At 41.7% G+C, this 14,446-nt stretch overlaps 2 protein-coding genes across 3 annotated transcripts in view; both read left to right on the top strand.

The window, feature by feature from the left end:
• Positions 1-14,132, top strand: part of SEC22 (Synaptobrevin family protein) — a 56,942-nt gene extending 42,810 nt beyond the window's left edge. The window contains exons 5-6 of one of the 2 annotated variants that reach the window (XM_087680093.1): positions 12,451-12,527; positions 13,502-14,132. In XM_087680093.1, the coding sequence (XP_087536219.1) occupies positions 12,451-12,527; positions 13,502-13,588 (164 nt within the window). In that variant the 3' untranslated portion in view covers positions 13,589-14,132. Of the gene's footprint in view, positions 1-12,450; positions 12,528-13,032; positions 13,442-13,501 lie in introns of those variants that run through there. The other variant, XM_087680094.1, reaches the window with a different exon arrangement.
• On the top strand, positions 1,163-9,554 carry LOC148035126 (uncharacterized). Its single transcript, XM_087680450.1, has 7 exons — positions 1,163-1,480; positions 1,562-2,001; positions 2,093-2,260; positions 3,092-3,224; positions 3,702-3,941; positions 9,324-9,413; positions 9,510-9,554. Exons 1-7 carry the CDS (start codon positions 1,163-1,165, stop codon positions 9,552-9,554), a joined length of 1,434 nt encoding a protein of 477 aa, XP_087536576.1.
• Positions 14,133-14,446: the final 314 nt, after the last annotated feature.

Below are 14,446 nucleotides of genomic sequence, written 5' to 3' on the forward strand. Positions count from 1 at the left end.
TTGTGCATTATGGCTGATAGAAAGGAAGACACCAGAGAGGAAGCGTCTTCATCACAGGAGATCCCTGTTGTTCATGAGGTGGGAGAGTCTTCTAGACCTCCACAGTTTGTTACTCCTCTTGTTATGGTTGAGCCACAAGTTCTTACGGCTTCTTCTATGGATGAAGACATTTTCAAGACTCAGTTAGTTGCTGCTGTGAGTATGTTTACTCAAGTGATGCAGAATCCAAGGTTTTTGGCATTTTTGCAGCCTCCCCTTCCTTCACAGGAAGTTGGGCAATCTGCAAAGATTTTGGATCCAATAGAGGTCCAGGATAAGAGTAAGCATATTGCAGATTCAGTGGAAACACCAAGGTAGCTTGCGGAGTGAATGGAGACTCCAAAAATGGTTCCGACTGTCCAGGAATAGGTGGCGGAAACGCTAGTTACACAGGCATTGCTAGTTCAACTTGCCACTTTACAGCAGCCAAATGTTGGTTTAAATGGACAGGGAAACAATTTTCAGGCTTTACCACAGGTTTTTCCACCGACCTCTATACATCCTGGGTACTTTGGAGGTGGATCTGTATTTCAGAGTATGGCTGGTTATGCGCCTGGAAACCAGATTTATGTACCAGGAACAGTGTTTGGGGGTACACAGGGTTTTATGCCAAACCCCATGTATGGTAATATAGGCATGCAGCCTGAATTCAGGGAGTGGAGTTCAGGGCAGTTTTGGCATGCCACAAGGCACTTTTGGTATGGCTGGTTATCAAAACCAGCAAGCAAGTATTGTGTCTACAAGCCCTGTAGTCAATGGTTTGGCAACTCCTATGCCACCTGTTAGTGTTCCTATGTTACAGGCATATCCTACGGATCCTTTGATGGCTCATGAGAAGCCAAAGCCATACAAGGAAGGTGGTGCAGCCGTACAGTTTGATATCTTTCGAGGATTTGAAGATAGGACTAAGGCACTCTCTTTCTTACAGCAGTTTGATGCCGCATTTGCAGGAGGAAACTTTACAGAGCCTTCTAAGGTTCGGAAAGCTACCGCTTTTCTTAAGGACAATGCTAGTCAGTGGTGGAGTACACTGCTGATGCAAGGACAGACTCCTGCTACTTGGACTTACTATAAGCAAGTATTTGCTTCTGCTTGGTTGACCAATGAATTTGAGATTGATGTTATGTCAGCTTGGCACAATTTGGATGCATCTAAATGCAAGGATCTGAAAGACTATAACAAGAAGTTTTGGGAGGCTTTACTTCCAGTCACTTCTTACAGGGTTGTGCCATTGACTGAGCAGATAGAGAAATATTGCTGTGGGCTGCCCAAGGAACTTCGGAATTATTGTACAAAGACAAAGGTCACCACTTTGACTCAGTTAATAGAGAATGCTACCACAGGAAATGCATTATTGTTGGGACAGTCAAGTGGTTTTGGGGGCAGCATTAAACAGGACAAACCTGAGAAATTTTCAGCAAAGAAGCCATTTGGTAAACAGGTTTCTCAGATTTCTCAAAGCACAGGTAAATCTTGGCAGTTCAAGAAGAAGCCAGCCAAGTTCTTTGGACAGCAGTCAAAGAACCAGAAGAAACCTTTTGTGCGCAAGTCTCTTGAAGAGAGAAAGGCTTTAATGGCTGAGAGGAAGTGCTTTATCTGTGAGCAGACTGGTCATATTGCGTCTAATTGTCCGGACAAGAATAAGAGACCAGCTGATGATGATAAAGAGGACAGGAAAGGAAAGAAGCCCAAACCTTCAGCAGGTTTAGTGCTAGATATGCTGGGAGACAAGCCTCACTCGGATGCTAATGAGCTTTGTAGAGCTTGGGGTAAAGTTAGGGATCAACATGTACTTATTTTCTTTGATCTTGGAGCTAAGGCAAACTTTATCTCACCAGAGTTGGCTTCCACTTTGGGCATCAGAGCAGATGAGATGGGCTACACAGCAGAGGCAGGGTTGGCATGTCCTGGCCACTCAGAGTCTGTGACACCCATTCTTGGAAAGCTACGTCTTCATGTACAGTCTTATGTTGATGCTTGAAGGAAAGCCATGGATGTTCAGAAAGCATGATGTGTTGGATGCCTTTAACAAGACACTGACTTTGGAACATAGGGGAAAGACTCGTGTGCTTGATGTGAAGCTTAAAGGACAGTTTGTACTTGTTGTATCGGCTTCTGCCATTATATCTATAATAAAGAATCATCTTTCTGCGTACTTGTTTTTTGCACGTGATGTCAAGGATATTGATGAGTCAAATTTCTCTATGTTAGATAGAGACAGGTCTGCTTTCTTGTCTCAGTTCAGTGATTGTTTTTCAGACTCATTACCATCATAGTTGCCACCAGAGAGGTCTGAGGATCATGCAATAGATTTGGTGCCAGGCAGTAGCCCACCAAATAGACCTCCGTATAGGGTTAGTGCAGCCCAACAGAAAGAGATATTGAGCCAGGTGAATGAGCTCTTAGAAAAAGGGTTGATTCAGCCAAGTTCATCTCCCTTTTGCTCACCAGTGCTCTTAGTGCAAAAGAAGGATGGCTCTTGGCGCATGTGCATAGTTTATCGAGCGTTGAACAAGAATACCATCAAGAACAGGTTCCCCATTCCAAGGTTTGACGACATCCTTGACCGTTTGGAAGGAGCGTCAATTTTCAGCAGGATAGATTTGAAGAGTGGATACCATCAGATCAGGATTAAGCAAGAGGATGTGCATAAGACTGCATTTAGGACCAGGTTTGGTCTCTATGAGTTCTTGGTAATGCCATTTGGACTTACTAATGCTCCTGCTACGTTTAATCGAATGATGGACAGGATTTTTCGTCCATACAGGCAGTTTGTTGGTATATTCTTTGATGACATGATTGTCTTTTCAAAGAATGAACAGGAGCATAGAGAACACTTGAAAGCAGTCTTTGATGAGCTTTGCAGTAATAGGTTGCTTATCAATGGCAAGAAGAGTGAGTTCTTCTTGGAAGAAATCCAGTTCCTGGGGCACATAGTGTCAAAGGATGGTGTCCGAATGGATCCTGCTAAGGTTGAAGCAATTAGAACATGGCCAGATCTGAAGACTGTCCATGATGTTAGAAGCTTCTTGGGTTTGTGTTCTTATTACAGGAGGTTCATTTGCAATTTTGCAGAGATTGCTTCACCTTTACATGCTTTACAGAAGAAAGGAATCCCTTTCCAGTGGACACAGAAAGAGATTTTAGCTTTTAATCTTCTTAAAGAAAAGATGACTTCTAGTCCAGTGATCATTCTGCCAGATCTTAGGAAGTCATTTGTTGTCCAGTGTGATGCCTGTGGCAATAGCATTGGTGCAGTGTTAATGCAAGATGGCCGGGTAGTGGCTTATGAAAGCAGAATCTTGCGAGGGCCAGAGAAGACTATGCAGGTCTATGAGAAAGAATTGCTGGCTGTGATTCATGCGCTTTCTTGTTGGAAACACTACCTACTTGGGGCAGATTTTGTTGTCCAGACAGATCATCAGACATTGCGTTATTTCTTAACTCAGACTAAGCTGTCAGAAAAGCATATGCGTCGGGCAAACTTTTTGTCAATGTTCCATTTTCAGATTGTGCATGTGGAAGGCAAAAAGAATGTTGTGGCTGATGCTTTGTCAAGGAAGCCACAAATTTCAGTTGTGTCAATTCCTTATCATCATGAGCTTGATGATATGAAGGAACAGTATGCTGATGATGAAGATTTTGCAAGGATCTTTGATCAGCTTATCAATGGACAATATCATGAGCATTATTTTCTCAAGGATGGTTTCATGTTGATGCATGGTAGTCTATGTGTGACTATGCCATTGAGACGGAAAGTTATGACAGAGAGTCATTCTCCACCGTATGCAGGGCATCGTGGTATTGATGCAACAGTCAAAGCAGTAGAGACATTCTTTTATTGGCCTACTTTGAGAAGAGATGTAGATGCTTTTGTGCGGCAGTGTTTGATTTGCCAGAAGGTCAAGTTTGACAGGCAAAAAGCACTAGGGCTTTTACAGCCATTGCCTATTCCAGATAAACCATGGGAAAGCATAGCTATGGATTTTATCTTTGATCTTCCAAGGACACAGACAGGAAATGATGGGATATGGACTATTATTTGCAGGTTTAGCAAACAGGCTCATTTCATTCCTGTCAGGAAGAAGATAAAACTAGATCAGATGGCACGTTTGTTTATGTGCAATGTCTTCAAGTATCATGGTATGCCACAGTCTATTGTCAGTGACCGTGATCCACGGATGACAAGTCTATTCTGGAGAGGCATATTTGAGAACATGGGCACAATGCTTAAGTTTTCATCATCATTTCATCCACAGATTGATGGACAGTCAGAAGAGGCAAATTCTACTGTCTTGGATCTGCTTAAGTGCTATGTGTCAGAACACAAGTCAAAGTGGGAGCAGTATTTGCCTTTGGTTGAGTATGCATACAATAATACTGTGCATTCGTCAACAGGCAAAGCCCCTTTTGAAATTGTTGAAGGTGGTAAAAAGGTTCCTCCCATTTTGCATACAAAGGATAAGATCTTTCAGGCAGATCAGTATGTGCAGAGTATGGGTGAAATGTATCAAAAAGTTAAGCATGCCCTTGAAAGGACTCAGGCAAAGCAAAAGAAAGCTGTTGATCATCACCCGTGAATTGATATTTTCACTTGGTGATTGGGTACTGTTGCGGTTTGAAAAGGCACTCTTAAAGAAGCGGAAAGGCAAGGAAAGTCTTTTCACTAAGCTTAGTATGCGATACTATGGGCCTTTTCAAGTAACAGAGAAGATTAGTGATGTCAGCTATAGGCTGAAATTGCCTGACAATTGGAAGATCCATAATGCTTTCCATGTAAGTCTTCTTAGACCCTATGTGGGTGATGTGCCAGAAGATATGCCAGTTGAGGAACAGCCCGAAGTTGAGGAACTTGATGAAATTCTTGTTCCAGAACAGGTACTGGCACACAAGGAAAGGAAAGTGAAAGGCAAGGTTGCTAAAAGGTATTTGGTTAAGTTCAAGAACTATCCAGCTATAGATGCTAAGTGGATGGATGAAGGTGAACTTGCAAAGTCACCTAATGTGTTGGAACTTTACCTTGAAGCATTTCGCTTGCAACCTACCTTGACCCCTTGTATCTCTAAGCTGAAATAGATTGTCAAAGTGACAATTGCTCAAGAAAGAAATTATGTACAGAAATAGATTTTGTACAGGTTAACACTTATTGTGTCCATATGGTTTTCTCAGTGCTAAAGAAGTAAGTATTGCTTGCAAGAATATAGTTTTTACTTCTATTGAATTGAATACATGTTGTAACAATGGTTACTCGATCGGGCATGTATTCTGTGAATTGACTCAGTGGGGATATCATTTTGATGTACCGGCCACTAGATCTCTAGTCAGGGTGATGTGGAGTCATCAAATGAGAATCTGCCACTATGGGGATATCATTGTGGTGTACTGGCCACTATATCTGGAAACAGTGATGTGGAGTCACATGATGATAGTCTGCCATGTTTCACAGTTAGAACATACATGTGTTAACAGTGTGTTCAGTACACAATGTTGACTGATAGCATGTATGTGTTGTACATGTGCTGCCAAGTGTAAGTTCACTAGGTTAGCTGGAAGCATGTATAACATTCATGCAAACGAGGACGTTTGCGATTTCGAGAGGGAGGTATGTCACAAGACTGTGACAACTATTACCTTTTTGTTGATTTCTTTATTACATATTTTATTTGGTTTTTCTTTTTGGAAGGATCCCTCTTGAAATCTAAACGCCTGAGTTGCATGGCCAGTATGTGAAACAGACAGGAATGTCTAGTGAGTCAAGACTGGACAGTTAAGGTCCAGTACAAGTCTGGAAGAGACTGATGGCAGTGTAGATTGACAAGTCTGGAAGAGACTTGTGAAAGTGTATATGGACAAGTGTGCTGAAGAACTAGCTTGGAAGAGACTAGTTCAAAGTGAAGATGGACAAATCTTCAAGAGATTAGTCCATGTGGGGTCATTAGTGGAAATTCACTTTCAGTTGAGCTACATTACAAATTTAGATGTAGCCATAGTCTGCAAAGATGGTCAGAAGACTAGTGGGGATGCAATGGAAGCAACTCCTAAAGTTTAGGGAGTTACTATTTTTGGACCCCAGAATCTGTTCGCGTCATTATCTTCGTTTTTGCATGAGGATTAATCCTCTGGTCTGTGCCGAGGTCAAATTTCGCACCTAGGATGGAGAATTTTAGACTGGAAGGTTAGAACGGGAAATATCTTCCAGTGTTGCCATTTGGCACAAATTGGTGCACTTACCTCTTTAAAGAGGGCTGGCGTGCAGTTTTTTGAGGCTTGGGGGCTCATTTGTGAGAGAGAGGAGGAACAGTTTGCTGATGAAGAAGGATTGAGAGCTGGCCTACCTTCCTTGACTATGATGCACAGAGGGTTGAGCTTGCTTCCTACTCTCTCTCTCTCTCTCCCAGACGGTATGGATATGCTTCAGAGTCGAGGGCTTTTCTGCTGATTCAGGTATAGCTGTGTGGAATATGCTGTTTTTGCATGAGGCAAGAGCCGCTTTTCTCCAGGAACAGGAGCAGTTGTTTGTAGTTCCCAGCAGGGACAGGTGAGGGTGGTAACCTCACCAAGCAAGTGTCTGAAACAGCACTAAACCAGAACTGATTCTGGACTGTTTAGAGGGTATTTCAGAGCCCAATTGATGTCAGAATCAGGGGCACTTGGCACAGATGATGTAGAACAGTGCAGGGAACAATATGAGCTGAAAACAGGTTTCAGAACAGGTCTGAACCAGTAATTACAGTGGGCTGAACAGTACAGGGAACAGTATGAATTGAAAATAGGTTTCAAAACAGGTCTGAACCAGTAACTACAGCAAGCTGAAATGGTCAATTCTGCACTCCAACCAGAAGTTTCAGACTTGGGCAGAGTTTCCCCTCCTGGTCAGCTTGTTTTGGGTCAGTAATTGTATTGTTATGCTGCCAAATTTCACTCAGAATAGGTGAAAGACAGCCCATTGTACTTTCTCTCTTTAAAAATAAAGAAATACCGCAAGGGGCGCCTGACTTAGGGGCCAACAGGGTGTATGTGTTGCAACAGGGTATTCTAGCTTCCTGTATGTCTTCTTGATTCTGTGTCTTTAAGTTCAGGTAAAGTGGGCGACTGTTAAATTGGGTGAAAGCATTTATTTATTTTGGTTGTACACTACCGCCCTTCCCAGTGAACAGGCCGGTTACAGCCCACAATATGACTGGTAATATTTCTCTATCACATAAAGCATACAATACAGTACCAAGGGTAGACAGCCTGCTATGTGACTGGCAATAGTGCTCCACATGTCTCCCTCTCTCCATGTACAAGACGATACAAGAATGAGAGGAGTTAGATGGCTATATATTAGCAATAATGCCATGAACAGGGGTAAGTTGCACATAAAAGTCCAACTTGAAGTAGGTCGGACAGCCTAAAATGTGCCTCCCACATGCAGAAATCTTTTGCCCAGCAGACATGTTCCACCTAGGCAACCGAATTGCCGCCCGGAAAATGCACCTAGCCCAGCCATTGAAATGCACAGCCCAATGACATGTACAAAGATACTGAAGTCAATGTTGATCATACTGGAACCTTGGTCATAGAAAGTAGAAATCTCTTTGCTTGTCATGCAGTCTTGTGGATGCACATGATGACCATGGATTCCCAGTGTTCAACCCCCCCATGCGAGAACCTAGGAGCAAAGGCAACGTTCTATTAGACACTCCCATCATGGACTTGAAAGCAACCAACTCCAAGATTTGAAATCTGCCAGATAAATGATGCATGTAGAAAGCCACGTTCAGGGAACCATCAAGTCATATACTTTATCTCAAGCATGAGCATGCTTGATGTCCACTCTCTCACTGTCCCTTTGTGGCCTGGGAACACATGAGGAGGGCCACTTCACTGTTATAGGACAAGAGCTTCCTTGCACCGTGCAAATGCATGCATTGGAGGAGGAAAGTCATCGGTATGACTGTCCAAGGGCCAGACATGCACCTTACCCTCATATTGTAGGAGTCATATCCATTCCTAGTTGTCATGGAAGCCACTATGACTTGAAGCAGCGACAGGGAACATGAAGCATCCAAGTCAGACTTAGGAGTCATAGCTTGATGTAGCAGCAATGTGTCCACCATCAGGATAGAACTAGCCATGCCAAAAGAGAACCTAGTGACCCTCTTTGAAGAGACATTGTCACTGATCAAGCTGCATGATCATGATTCATCACCAAGGAAGCAAGGCAGCAACCCATTGGCATAGCCTAGGTACCTGGTAGACCACCACCAATGCCATTAGAGAAGAATGTGGATCTAGTATCCTGAATTTCTTTTTCTTTACCCTTTCCCCTCTATGCTATTTCAGCTAATGTGGTCAACTGCAATTTCATGGTATCCAAAATTTCTATGAAAACGTGCAATTGCATCTTACAGTGACTACCTGAGCTGTCAAACATTCATGTTGCTCACGGTTAGCTACATGATCCTCCCAATTATCTTCAGCTTCTTTAATTTTGAGTTTTGGATCACCCATAGCTCCTTTTCAACATGTATATCTCCTTCCCTTTTCCCCCCCTTTTTTTTCCTCCAAGTTTTCATTCATTCATTCATTCTTTTTATTTGGTGCAAATTTACACTTCCCCATTTTGTTTTCTGCTGCTGTAAATAATTCAGCACATTGTCAGGTCTTTTGCATGCTCGAAATGACCAGTCAAACCGAGATTTGATGGAACCTTGTCTCTAACTTAGTTTGCCGCCGCTGTATGGACAGTATTTGGGGCCGAAATTACTTGAATCAGCTGCTGAACCACCTCAGAAAGTTGTTTGCTGGTGTCCTGAGGCAACATTTGACTGGTTACTGCAGTAAATGCAGTTATAACAGTGTCTTTTAAGTCGTTGCAGTCTGTAAGAGCAATAATTATATTCATGATAGGTCTGTAGCAGCAATGTATCCACCATCGGAACAGAACTAGCCATGCCAAAAGAGAACCTAGTGATCCTCTTTGAAGCGGCATTATCACTGATCCAGCTGCATGATCATGATTCCTCACCAAGGAAGCAAGGCAGCAACCATTGGCATAGCCTAGGTATGCGGTAGACCACCACCAATGCCATCGGAGAAGAATGTGGATCTAGTGTCCTGAATTTCTTTTTCTTTACCCTTTTCCCTCTCTGCTATTTCAGCTAATGTGGTGGACTGCAATTTCATGGTATCCAAAGTTTCCATGAAAACATGCAATTGCATCTTGCTGATTACAACCATGTTTGCCGTTAATCCAGTTGTAGCTGCTGTTTGAGAGTCCACATGGCTGTCCTGATCAGGTTGCTACTGTTACCAGCATTAATTGCTTTTGCAGCAGCTATAGCCTATTACAGCCAGTAAATGCTGTTGTGAGAACTTCTGCAGCATTTGTGGGTATTATTTGGTCCCTTCCCTTTAGTGTTGAATGCGATATGGCTCTGATACCAAGGATATAAGAGCTGTGACAGCTTGCTGGTCTGGTGCAGAATCAGGGTTTAGCAGAGAACAAAAGAGTGAAAATGTGGGATTGAGGAGCATCCAGCCTTGCCACAATCGCTTTAGTAGGATATTGTTTAATTATATAGTAACCTAATGCATGCCTGCCACATCATCAACTTACCTGGCTTTGGCCCCTCTTTCACACACATTAAATGGTCTGAGCCTGTTAGTTAGTTGGCATTAGCCCATGTTCATATGTGTACCTCATGTGTGCCTACAATTGTGTCCCCTTGAACAGATGTTCAAGATCTAGGTAGTGTTTACACGTTATTGGAACAGTAATTTCATGCAAAGATGTATGGGTTTGAAATGAAGATCACTGTGTGCTTCATAAGAGCATTGTTGAATTGTTTCAATTGACTTTATAATTGACAAAAATATCACTTCTTATAACACTAAACCTACAAAAAACATTAGATAGAGACATAAAAAGGAAAAAAACCAGAATGCCTGTCTGCAAACACAATAAGACATCATTCAGTGCTGGTGGAATTTCATTGGCATGGCATTGCCTTGGAGGATATTTATCTATGGAGCCTTTTTGCCATAGGGAATTGTTCACGTCCAAGGGAATGCTGATTGGATAAGATTTTCCACGAAAGTTGGTTTGTTGAGGAAACTTTACTAATTCCAAACAGTTAATATTCCCAAGGCATTACAGGATAGAAACAAAATATTACTGTCTTCATTTGCTTATTTTTTAATGGATTTTTTAATTGAATTGTCCAGATTTAAGGGATGCCCAAATAAAAGAGTGCCCCTCAAATGAGAACATAGCAGAGAAAGTTGGTTTGTCGGGCAAAAGTTTACTAATTCGAAATTCCAAACGGCTAGCATTTTCAGGGCATTGGAGCATAAAAACATCTCAATATTATAAAATGCAACATTCTCTATATGCTTCATTGCTTGATGGATGAATTTTATGACACAGGGTATACCTTAAAACCCCCAAATAAATCAGAGCAGCAAGTAAGGGTTTATTCTTGTACAGCAATAAGAGGAAAAAATTCAATTATGTTTACACTAAGAATAAGAGCAACCATGGTTGAATCTTCTTAGGATTTCCTCATGGTCATTGCTATTTCCTTTTTGCCATCATTGGATCATATGTAGAAAGGGTAGAGCTTCTTTATCAACTTGGTTGGAGCAATGGCTTTTGAAAGAGGTGAAGGTAGAGAAATCCAGAAACTAGCTCTGGATTTGGTAAGGATGATATTGGACTGTAATGCTTTTTGTGAGCATGCTGCAGACAACACGAGGCTTTGAAACATAAAGTCAGACAAATTAGATAGAAATCATATCAAGCACACGTCCTTGTAGGCTGCTGTGTATGAAGCCTTACATCCTATGTCAGCTAGGAATACTTGGGCTTCAAGTTGAAGTTTTTAAAAGATCTGTTGAGGAATGAAAACGGTATTTTTTTAAAATAGTTCTCCAATTCAACTAAGAAATAATGATGACAAAAAAGCTACCATCACAATCTTCTAGCTTCACAACTCCTTTGGGTAGGTTTTGCTTAGAAGTCAGCAATCTTCAAATTTTCATAGGTCCATACTAACAAGGGTCATGTCCATGTACATTCAAGATGCTCAAAAAACAAAGCAAAGGCAACTACTTAATGAGTGCTTTCAAGTCTAAGGGAGCTATCTTTATATGGTGATCTCTCCTTGTCCAATGCAAGCTTTGTAGCATCTATATCAATCTTCAATCAACAAGGACAACTTGAACTTTCAGTGAGAGCTGGCCTTAAAAGCATCCTGGTTTCTAGCCAAAGGTGTAGGCTTTAGAGAATGTGCATGGTAAGAGAAGCATAGTTTCTTTTAGAGCCACAATACGAAGTTGCAAATTGACCATGAGTCTATATGAAACTCTACTTCAATAATGTAGGGCTGCTCATTTGGAAAATTGCATGAGTGTTAAAGATTCAATATGTTTGTCGGTTCACATGCAGCCATGCAAACATGTACATGCGTCCACGTGCATGTGCGCACACACACAGAGACCAACCAGCGTGCCCGTGCACACACACACACACACACACACACACACACACACACACACACACACACACACACACGCACACGCACACGCACACACACACACACACCAAACAGGTGTAACTTGGTTGGTTAAGTTGAATGTATGGCTACCAGATAATCTTAAGTTCAATTCCTACGTCAGCATGGTGATGTACTATAGGAATAAAAAATGGAGTTTTTGAACTAGGGTTAGTGGATTGATAAAACAAGTGGCTTACCACTAGGGTAGCTTGATCGTGCACACGAGAGAGAGAGAGAGAGAGAGAGAGAGAGAGAGAGAGATTGCTTCTGCACTCTCCAAAGGTCAGATTTCCAATGGCTGCTATATTTTTTGTGAGACGTGTGGAAAGCCCTCACCATCGGTTCCTTTCTTGTCCAGTGGTGAGGAGAAGTTAGGTTGCTTCTGTCAGCCATTTGGTTGCGAGTGGTGGGGCTATGGATGCTTCCAAAGGATTGGGTCTTTGGACATCTGAAATTCGCAGATCTTGTGCAGCCTGATATGAAAGTGGTCTCTCACTTTTCACACTTCTGGGGTTGTTGGCATATATGGACTCTGAGGATTGCATTCATTTTTGATTCTTCTTCGGGAGTGCAAAGTTATATAGCCTGCTTGAGAGGCTGCCTTCATTGGCAGCTTGACATGATTGAGCTGGTGGATTTCTCCGTCCACAAGATTTACTTCCTTGGCACATAGCAGTTTCTTTGGCTCCTCTATGGCCTAGCTAGTTCCATTGTACTTTTGGTTGTGCTGTATCTTTGTACTTTTTGTCATGCTGTAGTTTGGAGAGATTGTTTTGGTAATTAATACAATTACGCTTTATTGAGAGAGAGAGAGAGAGAGAGAGAGAGAGAGAGAGAGAGAGATGGATGTGTTGATATTTGATTGCAGATGTTAGTCAGATGTCTAGCCGTTTGACATCAGAGTCACGTATATATGCGGAAAAGGCCAAAGATCTTAGTCGACAGGTCAGTGCTTTCTCTGTTATTTTTATTTGTTAAAAATTCCTATTAGCTTTCTATATTTTTATGTTAAAATGCCACGATTTTGAATAATTGTTGTCATATGTAATCATTCTCTCGAGAGCGGTTATCTTAATCAATTAAACCAGCTACCTGAACTGGCCTTCAGATGTACTAAAGGCTGCAATAGCTTATCTATCAGACATCCTACCTTCTCTCTTTCTTCTAAACAGGCAGAGTAACATCAGCCTTTATGTGCTCTAAAGCTGCATTTGACCTTGCGAATATATGCATGGATAGTAGTAACTGCTTTACATATCTATGGTTTGCAGTGTATTTGAGATTTAGACAGTTTGGAGTGGGCACCTGTGTTTGATAAGCAGAGTGGAAAACTTTGCCCAGTAACTACTGCATTGTATCCACACCTATACCTGCAAGTAGCTGATCAACAGTGTATTAAATAAAGGCAGATGCCTAGATTTTGGCAGCACTGATGATTAATATACTGCAGAGCTGAGCACACAAGCCAAAATCCCCATGCTTGGATTGACGGATTGGACAGGAAGAGGGGGGCAGGAAACAATAGCAGTGTATAAAGTGTTCTTTTGTTGGTTACTGACATCAGAAGAAAGAAAATTTTATGAGGTAAGGCTATTTCATGGATAGGACCTTTGAGATGTACAGAGGAGGAAGTAGGCAGAGGTGGGCAGAAGCCTCTTGTCTGTCTGTTAACAAATCACACTTGGAAAAGGAAGTCAATGAGAAGTTGAAATAATCAATACTGTAAATTCATGGTAATGAGAGCCCTAGTCGTCTAATGTTAAGCTCCACCCTGTGTAACTCTCTTATGCTGTAAAAACGGAATTAAACTTTTGGCTAAGTGCTTGTATAATTGAAGCCTTTCTGCTGAATCAAATGGTTGTCTAAGCTTCTAGTCTGGACGAAAGGTGCTCAACCAACGTCTCCTGTTTTGAATGTAGGCTTTGATCCGTAAGTGGGCGCCTGTTGCAGTGGTGGTTGGAGTTGTGTTGTTACTTCTGTGGGTTCGTAGAACAGTTTACCAATGAAATGTCACAGTTTTGTCAAAATTGTCAGGCCAGCATGTGATTCAAGTGAAATCAGAATGGCTATCATGGTAAGATGCTGTATGGGCAGTTTTTCTCCTCCAAATCAGATGGGTTTGGAACAAAGGGTTTTGGATTTTCTCTGCCAATGATGTTATAAGACTACTACCTCTACCTCATCGGGTATTGTATGAGAAGAGAGAGATCTTTTGTTAGTGTTACTAGATAATGCAACCTACTTGTCATCTGGTCCAATGAATCTATTAATCATTATCAGTAGACTCACTTTTGCTCAGTGGCTTTGGTGTACCATGCCACCAATTCACCACACATGCACGCAGACAGATTGGAATCAAGAACAATATTTATTTTTTAGTGTGAGGTGGAAGTGCTCAGTCCTCTTGAAAATTCTGTATGGACTCTTGCTTTAAATGCCCAACAAAGAGGTAATACCTCCACTGTAGCAAATGCTTCTGTTCTCCATGTACATCAGCTTGTGTGCAGGCGATGAATCTACTTTGATTTTTGTGCCCAACTAGAGTATTAAGGCCTGCTCTAAGTTATATCAAATGTTGAAAAAGAGAGGACACTAGACTAACATAATTAAACATCATCCAAAGAAAGGAGGGGTTTTAGGGCACTTTAAACTTGAAATAGTTGGCTGTACAAGCACACACAAATAGACCAATTGATCATGGAGTTTTGGGATCACATTTTAAACCTTAAATAGTTGGCTGTATGGATTTTTGAAGAGAACAGTAGTTCTTAAATACAATCTCGGGTGGACACGTATCCATTGTAGGCTTAGCTATGGTGCCAAGAACTACCACCGCTTATAGGTTTAAAATTGAATGTAGTATA

The sequence above is a fragment of the Lygodium microphyllum genome, chromosome 6 (genome assembly GCF_053477565.2).
Source record: "Lygodium microphyllum isolate KBCC chromosome 6, Lygodium_microphyllum_v1.1.10, whole genome shotgun sequence".
NCBI classification, from domain to species: domain Eukaryota; kingdom Viridiplantae; phylum Streptophyta; class Polypodiopsida; order Schizaeales; family Lygodiaceae; genus Lygodium; species Lygodium microphyllum.